The sequence below is a fragment of the Colletotrichum navitas genome (assembly GCF_030913465.1).
Source record: "Colletotrichum navitas strain CBS 125086 chromosome Unknown LY79scaffold_64, whole genome shotgun sequence".
Taxonomy (NCBI): Eukaryota; Fungi; Ascomycota; class Sordariomycetes; order Glomerellales; family Glomerellaceae; genus Colletotrichum; species Colletotrichum navitas.
In genome coordinates this window covers 76,082-91,281 of record NW_026850610.1, presented here as the reverse complement: position 1 = coordinate 91,281, position 15,200 = coordinate 76,082, and the positions used below count along the sequence as shown (strand labels likewise).

Sequence of the window (15,200 nt, the reverse complement as noted above, 5' to 3'; positions counted from 1 at the left end):
TTGGTTCTCAGTTTATGCAACGAGAGAGAGCGTGTGTGTGTGCGACAGAATGCTATGAAGCGAAACCATTCGGGATGACCAAACCAAAGCTTGTGTGTGTCTGAGGGGGGGGGGGACAGAAACAGAGACAAGAGTTGGCGGCGTCCTCTGGCGTTTGAAACGGCCGGCATTGGGTGGGGAAATATCAAGTCCTATTTTATGTTTGTTCTACTTCATGTTCGTTTTTTATATCACCACCTTGTTGCATTGCAACGTCTTTTTCTTCATCCCCTTTGCAGCAAAGCGAACAATACAAAAACGTTGCAGCAACAATGGAAGAGATGGGGGGGGGAACCTTTTTTGTTACTTATGCCGAGAGAAAAAACACACCCACAAAAAGAGAGGTTAAATCATTGGTATTTCTTTTTTTTTTTTCTTTTCTTTTTGGGGGGGGGGGGAGAGGCGTGGTAGTATGGCCTCGAAAGGCTTGGCTCTTGTGGTTGGAGTCTCCTTCTCGTTCTTCTTTGCCTTTGTGATGAACGGCAGTCTATTTGGGAGGGAAGGGGAGTGATAGGTATGGTGATACAGGATAAAATGCCCAAGCAGATAAAGTTTATTTTTTTCTTCTCCCCAAGTCTTTGGATGGGAAACGTGGCGAGCCGGTAAAGAACTTATCAGGAAAGGCGGTTTGTCAAACTCATGACCATGTCTTAACCATCATAGGGGACACAACATGGGTTTGGTTGTGAGCGATTTGTTCATCTTATACACACATACACACGCGCGCACACATACGGGATATGATGCATTAACACTCTTTTGTTTTCTTTTGGCAAAGCCCAAAAACTCCGATAAAAGCCCGGTTTTTCATTTCCCCGTTACAATAAAAACTCCCAGACAGCAAAAAAAACAACAAAAAAAGACAGAGAGAACAAACAGGTTCCTAAAAGAGACAAGAATGGGGTGGGGGGAGAGAGGTCCGTCCGATTTGCCAGAAGACACAACCCCCCCCCGCAACCCATATGTGCCGCCGCCGCCGCCGACCTTACACAATAGACATGGGAAGAAGGTTTCTTTCTTTTTCTTTGGGAACAACAAGTTCGGCCCCAGACAGGAGGCGAGAGCGGGTTTGGGGTGTTTTGCTCTCGTGTGTGGTGTTGGTCGTGGGTGTGTTCGGGTGGGCTTGGTATCAGTGGTGATAGGGAGGGGGGGAGGAGGGGGAAACAGAGAGACCCAAGAAAAAGAAAAGGAGACACTCCCGCGCGCGCGCTTATTCGTCCTTGGACTTCTTCTTCTTCTTCTTCTTTTCGCCGTCGGCCTCGGAGTCGTGCTTGCGCTTCTTCTCCTTTTCCTTCTTGTCCTTCTTCTCCTTCTTGTCCTTGGACTTCTCCTTCTTCTCCTTCTTGACCTCGGGCGCGACGGCGTCGACCATCTCGGCGTCGTCGAGCGTCATGTCGCCCTCGACCTGCTCCAGGACGGAGGCCTTTTCAACCTTGTTAGTATTTTTCTTCTTTTTTTTTTCGTCATGAGATGTTGGTTAGGTATGGAAGCAGCGGGGGGTTGTGAAACAAGGGAGCGACAAGAGACAAGACATACCATGACATCGGAGTTCTTGGCGGGCTTCTTGCCGGTGGCGTAGAACTCGAGGCGGTCCTCGACCTGCTGGCGCAGGGCCTCGCCGAACTTGGTGGTGGGGTTCTCGGTGTAGTTGTCGATGCGGGAGGCGATGGAGCACTTGTTGGCGAGGTAGCGGGAGATGCGGCCCTTGTTCTTGACGGCGGCGCGGCCGATGAAGGACGAGTGGTAGATGAGGCCGTACTTGGGGGTGTTGCTCTTGGTCTTGAGGGCGCGGAAGAGGGCCTTCTCGGCGCCGAGGATCTGCAGCGTCGAGGCCGGGTACTTTGACAGGTTCGTCAGGGAGCCGGCGTGGGAGATGAGCTTGGCGGCGACGGGGGTGCCGATGAGGGTCTGCAGGTTGGGCGCGACGACGGACATCTTCTTGTCGAGGTAGTTGGCGGTGGAGCGGCGGGCCTCGGCCTGAGCGACGACGGCCTCGGCGAAGCCCTTGACAATCTCGAGGTCGGCGGGGGTGATGGACAGGCCCATGGAGACCTTTGCGGCGTCGATGATGGCCTGGGCCTTCTCGCCGTCCTCCTCGACGATGGCGGCGATGTCGTGCAGGCGGTCGTCGGTGAGGGTGGCCTTGTCGCCGATGGCGAGCACGAGCTTGGCGTAGGTGAGGTTGTCCGAGACGATCTTGACGAGCTCGGGGAAGTGCCAGCCGTACCACTCGCGGACGCGCATGAAGAACTGGTTGACGCCCTTGTCCTGGAACTCGACGGTGGCGCTGGCCTGGATGACGTGGTTGTCGTTCTTGGTCGTGCTGAACTTGACCTTGGCGCGCGAGTACGAGTGGCCCAGACCGAGGCCGGCGGCCGTCGAGTCGCCCGTCTGCAGGCCCTTGAGGAGGCGGTCGGCGTGCAGGCGGACGCCGCGAAGGAGGTCGCCGGCGACCTCGGAGGTCTCCGAGGTTTCGCAGTCGACGCCGGGGAACGTCGACTTGATGACGGACGCCAGATTCTTCTCCGCCACGGCCAACGTGAGCTTGCTCTTCTTGCCGCTCGTCTGCGGGAGGTTGAGCTCGAGAACCGACTTGAGGTGGTCCGACATGAGACCCTCCGAGATGTGGTTGATCTCGTCCAGCGCCTGCTTTCCGGTGCTGTGCGAGTACGTGCGTTAGCCTGTGCTTCTTTTTCTTCTCGTTCTTCTTCCTCTTTCAATCGGTCATCTTCTCCGCCGGTCCTCTCCTCTCCCTTCCCATCCACATCCCCACCTCTCATTCTTAACCAGAGTTCGAGACGCGTTTCTGGGAAGCCGTCGCGCATCTGCCACCACCACCACCAACACACACAACAATCGCGGAACGGGTAGGCCTACTCAAAGGGGGTGAAGTTGACGAGCTTCACCATCTTGCCGAACCGCGCGAGGTCGGCAATGGACTCCTGGGCCTCCTTCTGGCGCAGGCCGATGCTGTCGGGCTGGTGCTCGATGTGGAACACACCGTAGCCCATGGGGGCCTCGTAGAGGAGGTAGTTGATGGCGGCCATTTTGGAAAATTCGGCTCTCTTGTCTCCGTGGCGGTTTCTCTCTTTTCCGACAGTCAAGCCTCTCTTTCTTGTTGTTCCTGCTGGTCGAGGGGTGTCGGGGGCAGAGCAAGAAAAATAAAAAAAGAAAATGGCAGAAATCTTTCGGATTTTTTTCCCTCCAATTTTCCTCGACGCCCCCCACTGGTGTCAATTGGATTTTTTTCTGGAGCTCCCAAAAAGCTGACGCTCGGACCAGGCTCACTGTGCTGGTTGTGTGGATGGTGGGCAAGAGAGTCACGTGGGTGTGAGTCTCGGCGCAGAGCGAGGCCGGCAGCCGATGGTGGGGGAAGCAGCCGTATGGCTGTGTGTGGCTGTATGGCGCATCTGTGGCTGATGGTGGTGCGCTACTATTTGTGGCTGGGCTCTGTTCAGCTGGACGAGGCAGCGGATGAAGGCCGTTTGATACCGCGAGGACTACTACTCTACTTGAACACCAGACACTAAGTCTAGACAGACCGAATTCTATGATCCTCCTTTAGTCATAATTTCTCACCAACTCGGCGAGGCGAATACTGTCCTAGAGCTAGCATTCCTGGTACAAACTACGTCCAGGGAGGGTTCTCAAAGAGAGTGTGAGTGAGTAGAGGCCAAACATCTCGGGTGTAGAAGCTATATTCTAGGTAGAACCAATCTCGTCTGAATACTCAGGGGATTACAACTCGAATTATACCGATTTGAGACTATTCGATTGTGTTGTGGCTAGACCAGTGTTTTTAATGTTGATTAATTCGTCCTGTTAAAAGGAGGAAATGAAGCACTGTTGTGTATCAACAAACCTGCATTTCAGCACAAGGGCTACACTCAATGCATCCCAAAAGGTTACGTTTGGCCAATTCCTGAATATAACCGTCTCTTGATTTGTCTCTCGTTTGCTAGTCCTCGGTATCACGTTCACAGCTGTCAGCTCAGAGTAAGCCGCCGGTCACAAGTGCCATCGCGCCACAACCCGACATGTCTCACCGACCTATCAGAACCAACTACGTCGGCAGGCTCGGCGACGGCGGGGTTCCTCCAACACAACAAGAGGCTGATAAGTTTGGGCGTTGCCGTAGGGCCGCAAGCTCCCCTCCCGGAGCCTCCGACGATTTCAACAGGTCATTAAGCCGGACGCGGCGTCGCTCCTCCCGTCACTCCCGGCGTCTGGAGGAGGGGATTTAGTCGCCCAGAAACCTAACGGGCGTTTCATGACATCACGAGCCCAACCAAGCCTGGCTCGTCTAGGCGCACCATCCGAAATTTTCACGTGAAATCGACTCGGCACAGGCTTCTTCAGCGTATTCATGGTCATTACACATTAGGCATTATGAAATATACTACATATACAATGGTTCCGGACCAACGAGTTCGAATATGAGGCCAGAGCTAGTAGAAAGAAATATTGATGGGGCGACCGACAATCTGGTAGCTTCCTTTTTATGCGGCGCGTCGGCTGCGGGTCCGTGATGCATTGCTGCCACCCGCCGCCTTGCTGATGTCGTTGGCAACTGTCTGCGCGGCCTTGGCAGCCTCGCCGCTCACAATGGGAGCCGCGTCCACCTTGGAAACCTCGTCCATGGTGTCCATGGGCTCGGCCTCGGAGTCCTCGGCCTCGGAGCGGTCGTCCTGCTTAACGTCGTGCAGGATGAAGCGGTACCCGATGCGGAGGAGAAAGAAGAGCCAGAAAAGGTTGAGGGATTGCAGGGAGCCGAGCAGGGTGAAAGTGATGACCTTGGCGAGCCGGCACTTGTACTGCTGCGTCTCCCAGTTGAGCTCGTAAGGGCCGACGGTGGAAAACTCGGTGAGGATGGACCAGAGGATCTTCAGGTTGATGACGTGACGGAGGTAGATCCATGACGCCAGGGAAAGGCAGTACCACGGCCCGGTGATGGGGCTGTCGATGTAATTGAGAGTTTTGGACATCTGTTGGGGAAAAGGAGTGATTAGCCTCGTTCGTCTCTTGCGGGAGGAGGGGTGACCCTTTTCTCTTTTGGAAGAGAAACAGGGGCGTCATTTGATCAACTTACGGCCATGAAAAAGTCGCTGATGTCGTGGGTCAGGTAGACGGCAATGCCCATGTAGGTGAAGTGGAAGCGGTAGCTCAGAGCGATGAGGGCCAGAGTGACAATGTGATGCGCGACGAGCTCGTAGTAGTCCTTGCGCGGCTTCTCGAGGCCAAGAAGCATGACCAGGGCCTGCTGGGCCCAGTAGGCGGCCTCGAAGAGGTAGTAGAACTTGACGATGGCCTCGTGGGTCTTGTGGGGGAAGGCCTCATACATGCCGGTGGTGTTGAAGTACCAGACGGGGGTGCGGCTCATGACGTACACGCCAAGGGGGCCGAGGATGCCAAAGTAGATGGCAGTGTAGGCCTGCTCCATAAAGCGAAGCTGCTTGCCGCGGGACCGGATGCCGTAGAACTTGGCCAGGGGACGGAGGAGCTCCTGCATGATGAACTCGCGGGTGAAGGATAGCACGATGGCGTAGAAGCTGACGAAGGCGATGTCCCAGAGACCCTTGCCGTACTGCGGGGGCGCGTCGGCATCAGGGGCAGCTCCGACGGCGGCGGGGATCTTGTAGGAAAGGAAGATGAAGTGGTGAATGACATTGGACTCGGTCGGGTTGATGGCGTAGAGGGAGAGGAAGGCGAGGGTGAGGACGAGCGGGGTGGTCCAGGTGTGTTTGACGGCAATGTGCTTGCAGCGGCGGAGGATGGCGCGGGCGCGGCTGCGCTTGGAGAGCCTATCGAGCTGGTCCTGTTTGGAGGAGTGGCGCGAGGAGGCATCGTGGACGTAGCCATGACCGCGCACGCTCGACTTTCTGCGGCGACGAGTCGCGATCTGGTCCTTGGCGGCCGAGGCCGGAACAGCAGAGGACTGAGCCATGGGGGCCTCGGGGGCGGTCATGATTGCGGCAGATGCGGGTTGGATATGCAGAATATGCCTCCGTTGGTGATGCCGGAAAGGAGGAACAAAGGGGGGGATGATTGTTGATGTTTTGTTTTGGGTGAGGAGGTGGAAAGACGACAACGGTCGCGTGACATGCGTCTCTCGCGATGGGACTGAGATGGAAGAATAGACACGGACAAGAGTCGGTTAAGACCTGTCGAGCATGGGAAGGAAAGGAGGGAAAAGGAAAAGAAGAAAAGAAAAATCGATGGGGGTTCAGGAGGAAATAGTCTGAAAAGAGGCGGTCGTCGGAGGGGGAGGGAGTTTATTTTTCTTGTGTAGGTAGTGTAGGTACCCCGTACTGAACCAATTTCCCCAGCGTACGAAATGCATGCAATAGGTACGGAGGGCGGAATTAGAGTGGACAGGGGGGTCACTTAGCTCAATCAATGGTCATATATAAGGCCAAGACAAAGGGGAGGAGACGACCATTCGCACCGGCAACGATTGAGCAACACATAGTAGGATGGACGAGGACGACGGGGGCTGGACGAATCGTGTGGCCGGACGAACCGCGGATGACCTCGTTGATGGCGTTTGTGGCTGCCCCGCCCTGTCGGGATCTTGCATCTCTCCGGCTGGCAGTGTACGTACTATGTCTGACAGTCTATAGGTAGGTAGGCAGTATACTCTGTAGTAAGTAGGTACCTAGTACGGATAGAGGCAGGCAGTAAGAAGGGGACCCGCCAAGAATCAGTTGCTGGGGGAAGGAAGAAAGATTTTTTTCTCACTGATGTTTAATTTGATTAAAGAGGCGATCTTTTCTGTGAAGAAGTAATCCCGCTCCTCCCCCCCTCTCCCCCTAAACCAACAATCGCGTAGATATCTATCCATTTTGTCGTAAGCCTGTACCTTTCTTGAACGCAACTATCCAAGTGCTTGCTTGCAATTCTATTATATGTGGCGTCGCATCGTGTCGGGCATGTGCGCTTGGAAAGCTGAACCGAGACTCAATGGAAATGAGATAGGTAAGCAGAGGAGGGTTACGGATACGGTTCCGAAGCGGTAGAATACCTAGAATCTAGCATGTACCCTGTACTGTTTGCTTGCATGTCATACGCATACAGCCAGCTCATCTTTCGTCTCCATCATTAATAAGCCCGACGTCAGAGTGAGGCGCCAAAAGACAGCAGTCCGTCCTCAATGGGAAGCCTGATGGTTCAATGCGAACAACTGATGATTATCTGCCGATTGACTGCAGTTCATGCAATCCCGAGACCCCTACATCTCTCCTGGGTCCACGGCCAGAGTCTGCTTGGACACTCAACAATTTTTTTTTTCTTCCCCCCTCACCCACATTCTCTCGTCCCATGTCACCGCACTGGGGGTCCGTCCCATGGCGGTCGTTGCAGGGGCGGTCTGTCACCGACTCACCCCGACCGGTGCGTGCTCAACGGCCAGAGACATGTGTCTCCGCGCGCAGAAACCCAAAGGTGTGTTGGCTGCCATGTGCCTACCACTCCTTCCTTACGTAATCTGGCTCGCTAAAAGGTACTTACCTACTTAGGTAGCGGTATAAGGCTTTGGCCTCATCTTGTCTTACATAAACACGCGCCGACGGGAGGTAACCAACGTAACGTCCCGAAAGTGTAAAAGTAAAGTGTGACATGTACCTCTGCGCCGCTCCTACGCCGTCGCGGTACCTTGCTCGCTGCCGATCACCCGCCCGCCCAGCACCAGCCGCAGTGGCACAGCTGCCCTCCTTCCCCCTGGCGGCTGACGACAACTCGCGCCTCATCGAGCTCCAAGCTCCACGCAACTCCATACAGAGAGAGGCACGCACGCCGCACTGCTACGTAGTTTACGAGAGAAAGCGAGAAGGAGGGGGAGGGGCGGCGTGTGTCGCAACTGGAATGTGCGGCTGCTCATTTGTCCGCTGCTGTGTCTGTGTCTTCCATGTTGCTGGAACTGCATCACCCCCTTGGCCTACGTTGCTTTGCCTTACATTGACGACTGACATCTTGCCTTAGGGTGATTTCCCCAACCGACAGACAATAAGAGCCGTCATCTTTCTTCCCTCCAGGTCGCCGCTGTTTTCTGTTCTCATAGTGCATCTCCCACTTTTCGTGACATCTTGGCATTGCGGAGTACATCAACCGTATGTATCTGCCGCGCTCGACGACCATCATCACATCCGCAGTCGTCCTCTTGACCACAGTCTTCTTGGCGAGCACCTACAGAGGCCTCTTCACACGCCTGCCGCTTCTTTTCGAAAAATCTGACATCACGAACCAAGACACTATGGGTGGCGGTCCAGACCAAGGTTACCGCTCCGTCGCCTACTTCGTCAATTGGTATGGCCCCGGCTTCTGCTTCCGCTTGCACACAAGACTGCTCGACTAACACGGCTCGGCAGGGCAATCTATGCGCGCAACCACCGTCCCCAGGACCTCCCCGTCGAGAAACTCACCCACATCCTCTATGCCTTCGCCAACGTCCGCCCCGACTCGGGTGAGGTTCACCTCACTGATGGCTGGGCCGACACGGATATCCACTGGGACGGCGATAGCTGGAATGACGTCGGCACGAACCTCTACGGCTGCATGAAGCAGCTCAACCTCCTGAAGCGCCGCAACCGCAACCTCAAGATCCTGCTGTCCGTAGGCGGCTGGACCTACTCGTCAAACTTTAAGGGCCCCGCCAGCACACCCGAGGGCCGCGAGACCTTTGCCCGCAGCTGCGTCGACCTCATCAAGAATCTCGGTTTCGACGGGTACGTTGACTTTCCAACGCCTGAACTTCCTGGTCCACCTCCTCGCGTCTGATATACAAGAATACTAACGGAAGAAAAAAACAACAGCATTGACATCGACTGGGAGTACCCCCAGAACCCCGGGGAAGCCGCCGACTTCGTCGCCCTCCTTCAGGCCGTCCGCTCCGCCATGGACCAGTACGCCTCAACGCTGCCCGAGTGGTACCACTTCGAGCTCACCGTCGCTTGCCCCGCTGGCGCGCAGAATTACGAGCGGCTCGACCTGCCCGCCATGGACGCCCTGCTCGACTTCTGGAACCTGATGGCCTACGACTACGCCGGCTCATGGGACAGCCTTGCCGGCCACCAGGCCAACCTGCAGCCGTGCCAGGGCAACCCGGGCTCGACGCCCTTCAGCACAGCCGCGGCACTGGCGCACTACACGTCCCACGGCGTGGCGCCCAACAAGATCGTGCTCGGCATGCCGCTCTACGGCCGCGCCTTTGAGAATACGGACGGGCCCGGCAACCCATTCTCGGGCGTCGGCGAGGGGAGCTGGGAGAATGGCGTGTACGACTACAAGGCGCTGCCGTTGCCAGGGTCCGAGGAGTACCACGACGACGAGTCGGGCGCGAGCTACTCGTACGACACAGCGCGGAGGAAGATGGTGACGTACGACACGGTGCATATGGCGCGGACCAAGGCCCAGTTCATTCGCACATGGGGCCTCGGCGGCGCCATGTGGTGGGAGAGCAGCGCCGACAAGCCGGGGCCCGATTCCCTCATCGGGAACGTCGTCCACACGCTCGGGGGGCTCGCCGCCCTGCTGCGGAGAGACAACTGCCTCACGTATCCCGAGACCAAGTACGACAATCTGCGAAACGGCTTCGAGAGCTAGTTGGCTCAGTGACACATACGTAGCTTTGCCGTCCTTGTCGATAGCGGGTAGAAGAAGTCACAAGCACACACTTTCTTGTAGAACAAATCACAGTGTAGAGCCAACATGTGTCGAGGGGAGAGAATCAAGTGTCGTGAAATTTTTTTGCTTCGTCATTGCCAGCCAGTGATGCGGCGTACATGCCACACATCAACGCCCTTTTTGCTGCGGCTTCCTGCCGACTAGAATGCTATAAAACCCTTGAAAACCGATCCGTCACCCCAAAAAGCTTGTCATTTTTTTCGTGTTCCGTCCCATCGCACCCGCGAATCCGTCTGAGCAAGGTTTATTCCTTCTTGTCGAAGACGTAGGTGAGGTGGCAGCGGCCGCAGTACTGGCGGTCGTTCATGGCGGCCATGAAGACACCGGCACCGCACTGGGGAGGAACGAGTCAGTTATGAACCAAAGCATAAAGCAAGTATAAGGGGAGGAGAGTCATACGGTGTCGGAGGGGCACTCGCGGCGGAGACGCTCAATCTTGCCGTCGGAGTCGACCTTGTAGTACTTGAGGACGGCCAACTTGGTCTTCTTGCGCTTGTGCTTGATCTTCTTGGGGGTGGTGTAGACCTTCTTCTTGCGCTTCTTGCCACCACCACGCAGGCGCAGCACCAGGTGGAGGGTGGACTCCTTCTGGATGTTGTAGTCGGACAGGGTGCGGCCGTCCTCGAGCTGCTTTCCGGCGAAGATCAGGCGCTGCTGGTCGGGGGGGATGCCCTCCTTGTCCTGGATCTTGGACTTGACATTGTCAATGGTGTCGGACGACTCCACCTCGAGGGTGATAGTCTTGCCCGTGAGGGTCTTCACGAAGATCTGCATGATTGCCTGCTTGCCAGAGGGTTAGAAACAATTCCGCGAGAGAGGGCATTGGAAAGAATGCTGTCTGGTCTCCCTCAATGTCCCCTTTTCTTCTCCCTCTCTCTTTCTCTCGAACTCTCTACCGGCGAGCGACAGTGGGTGATGGTGGTGATTTGGGCGACAGCTGACAGATTTTACAACGTCGCCGGCGTCCGCACATACACACACGCATACACTTACACGCACACGCTGGAAATTGATACAATATGATGCGCCTCGACCTCCGTCTGCTGAGGGCATTCGATTTCGCGATTGCGCTCGTCAAGACCAAGGCCGAAGCGCTACATGACTGTAGGAAACAAATATGCCAAAACGAGAGAGATAGAGAGAAAGTGAGTGAGAGAGAAAGGGTAACAGGCACATTGGCCTAACAAAGAGGGAGCAGAAGCATCTTCAGACGTACCTCGACAATATGTCTATTGCCTTCCTAAGCAGATCCTCAGATGGGTTTGGGTTGGATGGGGATGAGAAAATGTAAAAAAAGGGCCAGTCGCCAGGCGCACGGGATAAACTGCCAGGCCCTGCTGGGGGGCGATTTGGGGCAAACGCGAGTGGGCCAGTGAGTGGTAGGAGGGGCTTGACCTGGACTTTAGCGAGGTCATGTGATCCTGCAGGTATCTGATTGGCTGAATTCGGGTTTTGGAATTTCAATTGTGCCTTCCAAAAAACCGAAGGGCGACTGTACCGCGTAGCAGGAGGAAACGGCCGTGCATCCTCGCGTAAAGTGCCAAAACGGGCATTCTCTTTTTCTCAGCGGGTCCCCCACAGAAACGTCACCCAGCCCTGGACCAGCCCTTCTTTTGCCCACTCTGCCAAAGGTTCACTCAACGACCCGTAGGACGCGCGCACCCACCGAACCTCTTTTTTTGACTCAGCAAGCCAGAAAAAGATCAAGTACGTCTGCCTCGAATTCCGAGATCCTCTCTTCTTTCTCACCTTCACGGATCTACTAACACACAGTCAGACGTCGCCAAAATGGTCAAGAAGAGAAAGAACAAGTACGGCAATGCCCTCTCCCCTCAATTATCCTGCCAGCCCGCCTCGGACGTTTTCCTTGGTCGTCGCCGTTGTTGATAGTCGGTTGGTCTTGATGACGGCCCGCCATCGCGAACCGAACCGACTCGACGATGCCGGCGATTGATGGTTGCGCGAGAGACTACTGGCTATCCTTACCGAACCCCGTTACTGACTTGGCTCTCCTCCAGCGGACGCAACAAGAAGGGCCGCGGCCACGTCAAGCCCATCCGCTGCAGCAACTGCTCGCGATGCACGCCCAAGGACAAGGCGATCAAGCGCTTCACCATCCGCAACATGGTCGAGTCTGCTGCTATCCGTACGCCACTCCCACCCCCCTCGTCCGTCCCGCTGCCTTGAAAACTGGTCCACTAACAACCGATAGGTGATATCTCGGACGCCTCCGTCTTCGCGGAGTACACCGTACCCAAGATGTACCTGAAGCTGCAGTACTGTGTCTCTTGTGCCATCCACGGCAAGATTGTCCGGTACGTTCGTCCGCGGGAGCGACGACTGCACGACGGTGATCTGGCTCGCCGCCAGACGCCGTCGCGCAGGCGCTTCAGAAGAACCTTGGCGCTACTCGAAGCTCCCACATGCCCTGTGCCTTGTCCTCCAACGACACCGTCCCTCTCTCCGCGGAGGTCGACGGCCGTCTCGGGGAACGGGCCTCGTGATAGAATTTTTAATGCTGACAGTCCCTCGCAGTGTTCGTTCCGTTGTCGGCCGCCGCAACCGCGCGCCCCCTCCCCGTGTCCGCTACAACAAGGACGGCAAGAAGATCGTGCCCAACACCCCCAAGACCTCCGCCTAAAGCGCTGGTCGGTACTCGGTGCGGGTGCGTCAGGCGTTGGTGATGACGAGCAGTGGATGAAAAAGTTCTCCTTTCAGGCATGGTTTGGGAACCGGATTGGGCTTTATGATGTTCAACTAGGAGAATCGGGCCATGGCCCTAGGCTAGCAAAGGAAATGCCTCATGACACTGTCTTCTCGTCTTCCCAATCTTTATTTTTTGTCTGCTGTTACAGACACTACGCTACGTCCGTGGCGTGAAGCCCGTTGCTGCGCCCCAACTGCCGAGGCAACCGCACCTCACTCGACCCTGGTGACCTCAAACGTGAGGAACCGCTCCTCGTCTCCCCACCACCCCGGATTCCTCCAACTCCTTTCGGACACTAGATGCCCGACCATATCTGTCTTGAGCTTCCACTTGGTTCCCGTCTGCTCCGATAGCTCCGCCCATAGCTTCTCCCACGACTCGGGGTTGTGCCTCAGCGTCAGCTTGTTGCCGATGCCCGGCACCTCGGCGGCGTCCTTGTGCCCCGCCGCGGTGCCAACGACCATCACCCCGGGCCTCTGCTTCAGCAGCCGGATCACGCGCCGCAGCACGGTCAGCTGCTCCTCCCTGGTCCACAGGTGCAAGCACAGCCCCATGTGCGCCGTGTCGAAGGAGCTCTCGAGCCCGGCCAGCTCGGCGTTGCCGTCGTCGAGCAGGTCGGCGACGACGAAGCGCGTGCGGAGCTTCTCGCGGTCGCGGAACAGCTCGTACCCGGCCTCGATGTAGCCGCGCTCCACCTCGACGGCCACCGTCTTGGCCGAGTCGACGCCGTCGTGGACGAGCCGCCGCAGGTCCTGCCCGATGCAGCACGCGATCTCGAGGTGCCGCGCCTCCGGCTCCTGGAGCGTGGCAATCATCTGCGGGTAGCTGGACCGCTGGGCGAGGTTGAAGTCGAGGAAGTGGAAGTCCCCGATGCACGGGTAGGGGAAGATCTCCCAGATCTTGTCCCGCTGTAGGGGGGGTGTTGTTCGTGTCAGCAGACGCTCACTATGCTTGTTCGCGAGGCACAGCAGGGGGGCCACCAACCATTGTGAGGACGTGGTCGTCAACCTTGTCCGGAGGGATACCGGCGTACTCTTCAAGCATCCGGCGCGCTTCCGGAGAAACTTTTAACTCGGGCGAGTACCACGGCGCCGCTTTGTTCCTGTCCCCCATCACGATCGGGTTGCCTGCGACCTGCATGGTGTCTTGATGGTGATAGTTTCACTATGTGGTTTGTTTTCTTGATGGTAAAGCGGTTTGCAGAATATCTTTTGAAGCTCCAAGGGCATACACCATTAACACAGCCGTCTTGAGAGTTCAGCTCCCCCTTTTAAAACACTGCCCCGTATCGGAAGCTACGGAGCTCGAACCTCGGCCTCGTAGCTTGGATCTTGGGGTCAACTGGATGACGTTCAAAAGTATAATGGCCGAACTCGGTGCCGCAAGCTCCAACATTGGCCAGCGCGGCGGCGCCTGATGATCGAACCTTGGGATGCGCCCGCGCCATGTTTGATCTCGGGGACCATGTTGCGCATGGACGACGTGTTTCTTGAATTATAGCCCTATCATCCAATGTTCTTCCACTTGGGCCACCTTTCCGATGAGACCCAGCGATGGGCACCCCGGCTCCTTGGTGAGGAGAAAAAGAGATAGAGAGAGAGAGACCTCGACACCCGCAGCCTCGGTAACTCAATGTTGCGCTTCCTGTACGAGCTTCGTAACCCACCTTGGCGGCCACCAATAGACCAGCGACGTGACGACGCCGACGTCTCTGTAAGCGGGGTGTACACGACCGCGGAGATAGGGGTGGCGAGTCCGGGATTCGGGAGCTTCTTGCAAAGCGTCGCTGTACTGCCATTATTCCAACAGCACAGGGAAGATGGCGAGAGGATGGAGGGGGCAAACTCCTCAGAGTGCCGAATGGGACTGAACAGTAAACCTACCAAAGACGCTCTACGACTCCGCACGAGCTAGCGGTTCGCACCCGTGCGGCCCGACGCTGAAGCTCAGCGCGTGGTTCGGGCTCCGGCGTGCGATGCGCGCCCAAGACGACCGGGTCAGGAAACACGTCCTCGTCGCGGTTCACGGACAGGTGAGAGGCGACGATGCCCTCACCCGCCTTGATGGCCTCCTTTCACGATAGCTTCAACCATCTTCCATAGTCTGTAACAGCCTGGTCATGTGCTTTACCACGTATCGTTTCACTCATTACTCGTACATCTCACCTATATATATATAGTACCATTCTTTCCATAGTTATCTATATAAAATCAAGCTTCTTAGACCTGAATTCTCCAATGCCCTGCTGTGCTCTAACTTGTGACATCTTCCCTCCCCTGGGGCGGTGATCAGTTAGCAGATCCGAGTTGTTCTCGTACCTTGCTAGGACTTGCAAGCGCGATCATGTTAACCATCGTCGCGTTCCCAGAGACGAATAAGAGGAATGCGACCCAGACGGCATCCGATTTTCCTACGTGGCTGGGCCGGAGGTGCTCCATGACCAGCTTGCTGATGAGAACGTCCTTCGGCTCTATGCTGCGCTTGTCAATCAAAGGTTCTCGATCTAGCCGACTGGCGCATCGCATCCCTGTTTGGTCATCTGATCAAGCAGCCCATCAGCCTCCTCCCAGATGTACGGCCTCGCCGAGTTGATGTGCTCCCTGACGAAGAGGGGAGCTTGTTCTTACCGCTGGCGCTGAGCTCTGGGATCCCCAGATGGCTGCGTTTCTGGAAGCAAATCCATAGATTTGAGGTCCCACGCCTTGGTGGTCTAGGTAAGGGAGATATGGGGGAGCGGGTCGTCCTTGGACAGGCAGACACTTTGCGGGGCAATACT

General features: G+C 56.4%; 8 protein-coding genes across 8 annotated transcripts; 2 read left to right on the top strand and 6 right to left on the bottom strand.

Annotated features, from left to right (window-relative positions):
• Positions 1 to 1,249: 1,249 nt before the first annotated feature.
• LY79DRAFT_582413 (NOSIC domain-containing protein) lies at positions 1,250 to 3,086 on the bottom strand (the record flags this gene model as incomplete). Its single annotated transcript, XM_060560257.1, has 3 exons — positions 1,250 to 1,462; positions 1,576 to 2,698; positions 2,917 to 3,086. The coding sequence occupies 3 exons, from the start codon at positions 3,084 to 3,086 to the stop codon at positions 1,250 to 1,252; spliced, it is 1,506 nt and encodes a 501-aa protein (XP_060410716.1).
• Positions 3,087 to 4,404: 1,318 nt separating this feature from the next.
• LY79DRAFT_563758 (TLC domain-containing protein) lies at positions 4,405 to 6,485 on the bottom strand. Its single transcript, XM_060558593.1, has 2 exons — positions 5,129 to 6,485; positions 4,405 to 5,024 (listed from the first exon to the last, which is right to left on the bottom strand). Exons 1-2 carry the CDS (start codon positions 6,002 to 6,004, stop codon positions 4,539 to 4,541), a joined length of 1,362 nt encoding a protein of 453 aa, XP_060410715.1. The 5' UTR covers positions 6,005 to 6,485; the 3' UTR covers positions 4,405 to 4,538.
• Positions 6,486 to 7,979: 1,494 nt separating this feature from the next.
• LY79DRAFT_339243 (family 18 glycosyl hydrolase) lies at positions 7,980 to 9,835 on the top strand. The gene is made up of 3 exons (XM_060552554.1): positions 7,980 to 8,340; positions 8,403 to 8,759; positions 8,847 to 9,835. Exons 1-3 carry the CDS (start codon positions 8,147 to 8,149, stop codon positions 9,634 to 9,636), a joined length of 1,341 nt encoding a protein of 446 aa, XP_060410714.1. The 5' UTR covers positions 7,980 to 8,146; the 3' UTR covers positions 9,637 to 9,835.
• A 126-nt stretch (positions 9,836 to 9,961) lies between these two features.
• LY79DRAFT_592761 (ubiquitin family protein) lies at positions 9,962 to 10,491 on the bottom strand (the record flags this gene model as incomplete). The annotated part of the gene is made up of 2 exons (XM_060561468.1): positions 9,962 to 10,051; positions 10,117 to 10,491. 2 exons carry the CDS (start codon positions 10,489 to 10,491, stop codon positions 9,962 to 9,964), a joined length of 465 nt encoding a protein of 154 aa, XP_060410713.1.
• A 1,179-nt stretch (positions 10,492 to 11,670) lies between these two features.
• LY79DRAFT_522347 (ribosomal protein S26e-domain-containing protein) lies at positions 11,671 to 12,358 on the top strand (the record flags this gene model as incomplete). The annotated part of the gene is made up of 3 exons (XM_060555437.1): positions 11,671 to 11,863; positions 11,930 to 12,032; positions 12,253 to 12,358. The coding sequence occupies 3 exons, from the start codon at positions 11,671 to 11,673 to the stop codon at positions 12,356 to 12,358; spliced, it is 402 nt and encodes a 133-aa protein (XP_060410712.1).
• Positions 12,359 to 12,636: 278 nt separating this feature from the next.
• On the bottom strand, positions 12,637 to 13,564 carry LY79DRAFT_582408 (methyltransferase domain-containing protein; the record flags this gene model as incomplete). The annotated part of the gene is made up of 2 exons (XM_060560256.1): positions 12,637 to 13,332; positions 13,409 to 13,564. 2 exons carry the CDS (start codon positions 13,562 to 13,564, stop codon positions 12,637 to 12,639), a joined length of 852 nt encoding a protein of 283 aa, XP_060410711.1.
• On the bottom strand, positions 13,468 to 14,495 carry LY79DRAFT_338077 (uncharacterized protein). Its single transcript, XM_060552551.1, has one exon. It carries the CDS (start codon positions 14,220 to 14,222, stop codon positions 13,695 to 13,697), a length of 528 nt encoding a protein of 175 aa, XP_060410710.1. The 5' UTR covers positions 14,223 to 14,495; the 3' UTR covers positions 13,468 to 13,694.
• A 155-nt stretch (positions 14,496 to 14,650) lies between these two features.
• LY79DRAFT_563745 (uncharacterized protein) lies at positions 14,651 to 14,964 on the bottom strand. Its single transcript, XM_060558592.1, has 2 exons — positions 14,758 to 14,964; positions 14,651 to 14,700 (listed from the first exon to the last, which is right to left on the bottom strand). Exons 1-2 carry the CDS (start codon positions 14,947 to 14,949, stop codon positions 14,677 to 14,679), a joined length of 216 nt encoding a protein of 71 aa, XP_060410709.1. The 5' UTR covers positions 14,950 to 14,964; the 3' UTR covers positions 14,651 to 14,676.
• Between the last annotated feature and the right edge of the window lie 236 nt (positions 14,965 to 15,200).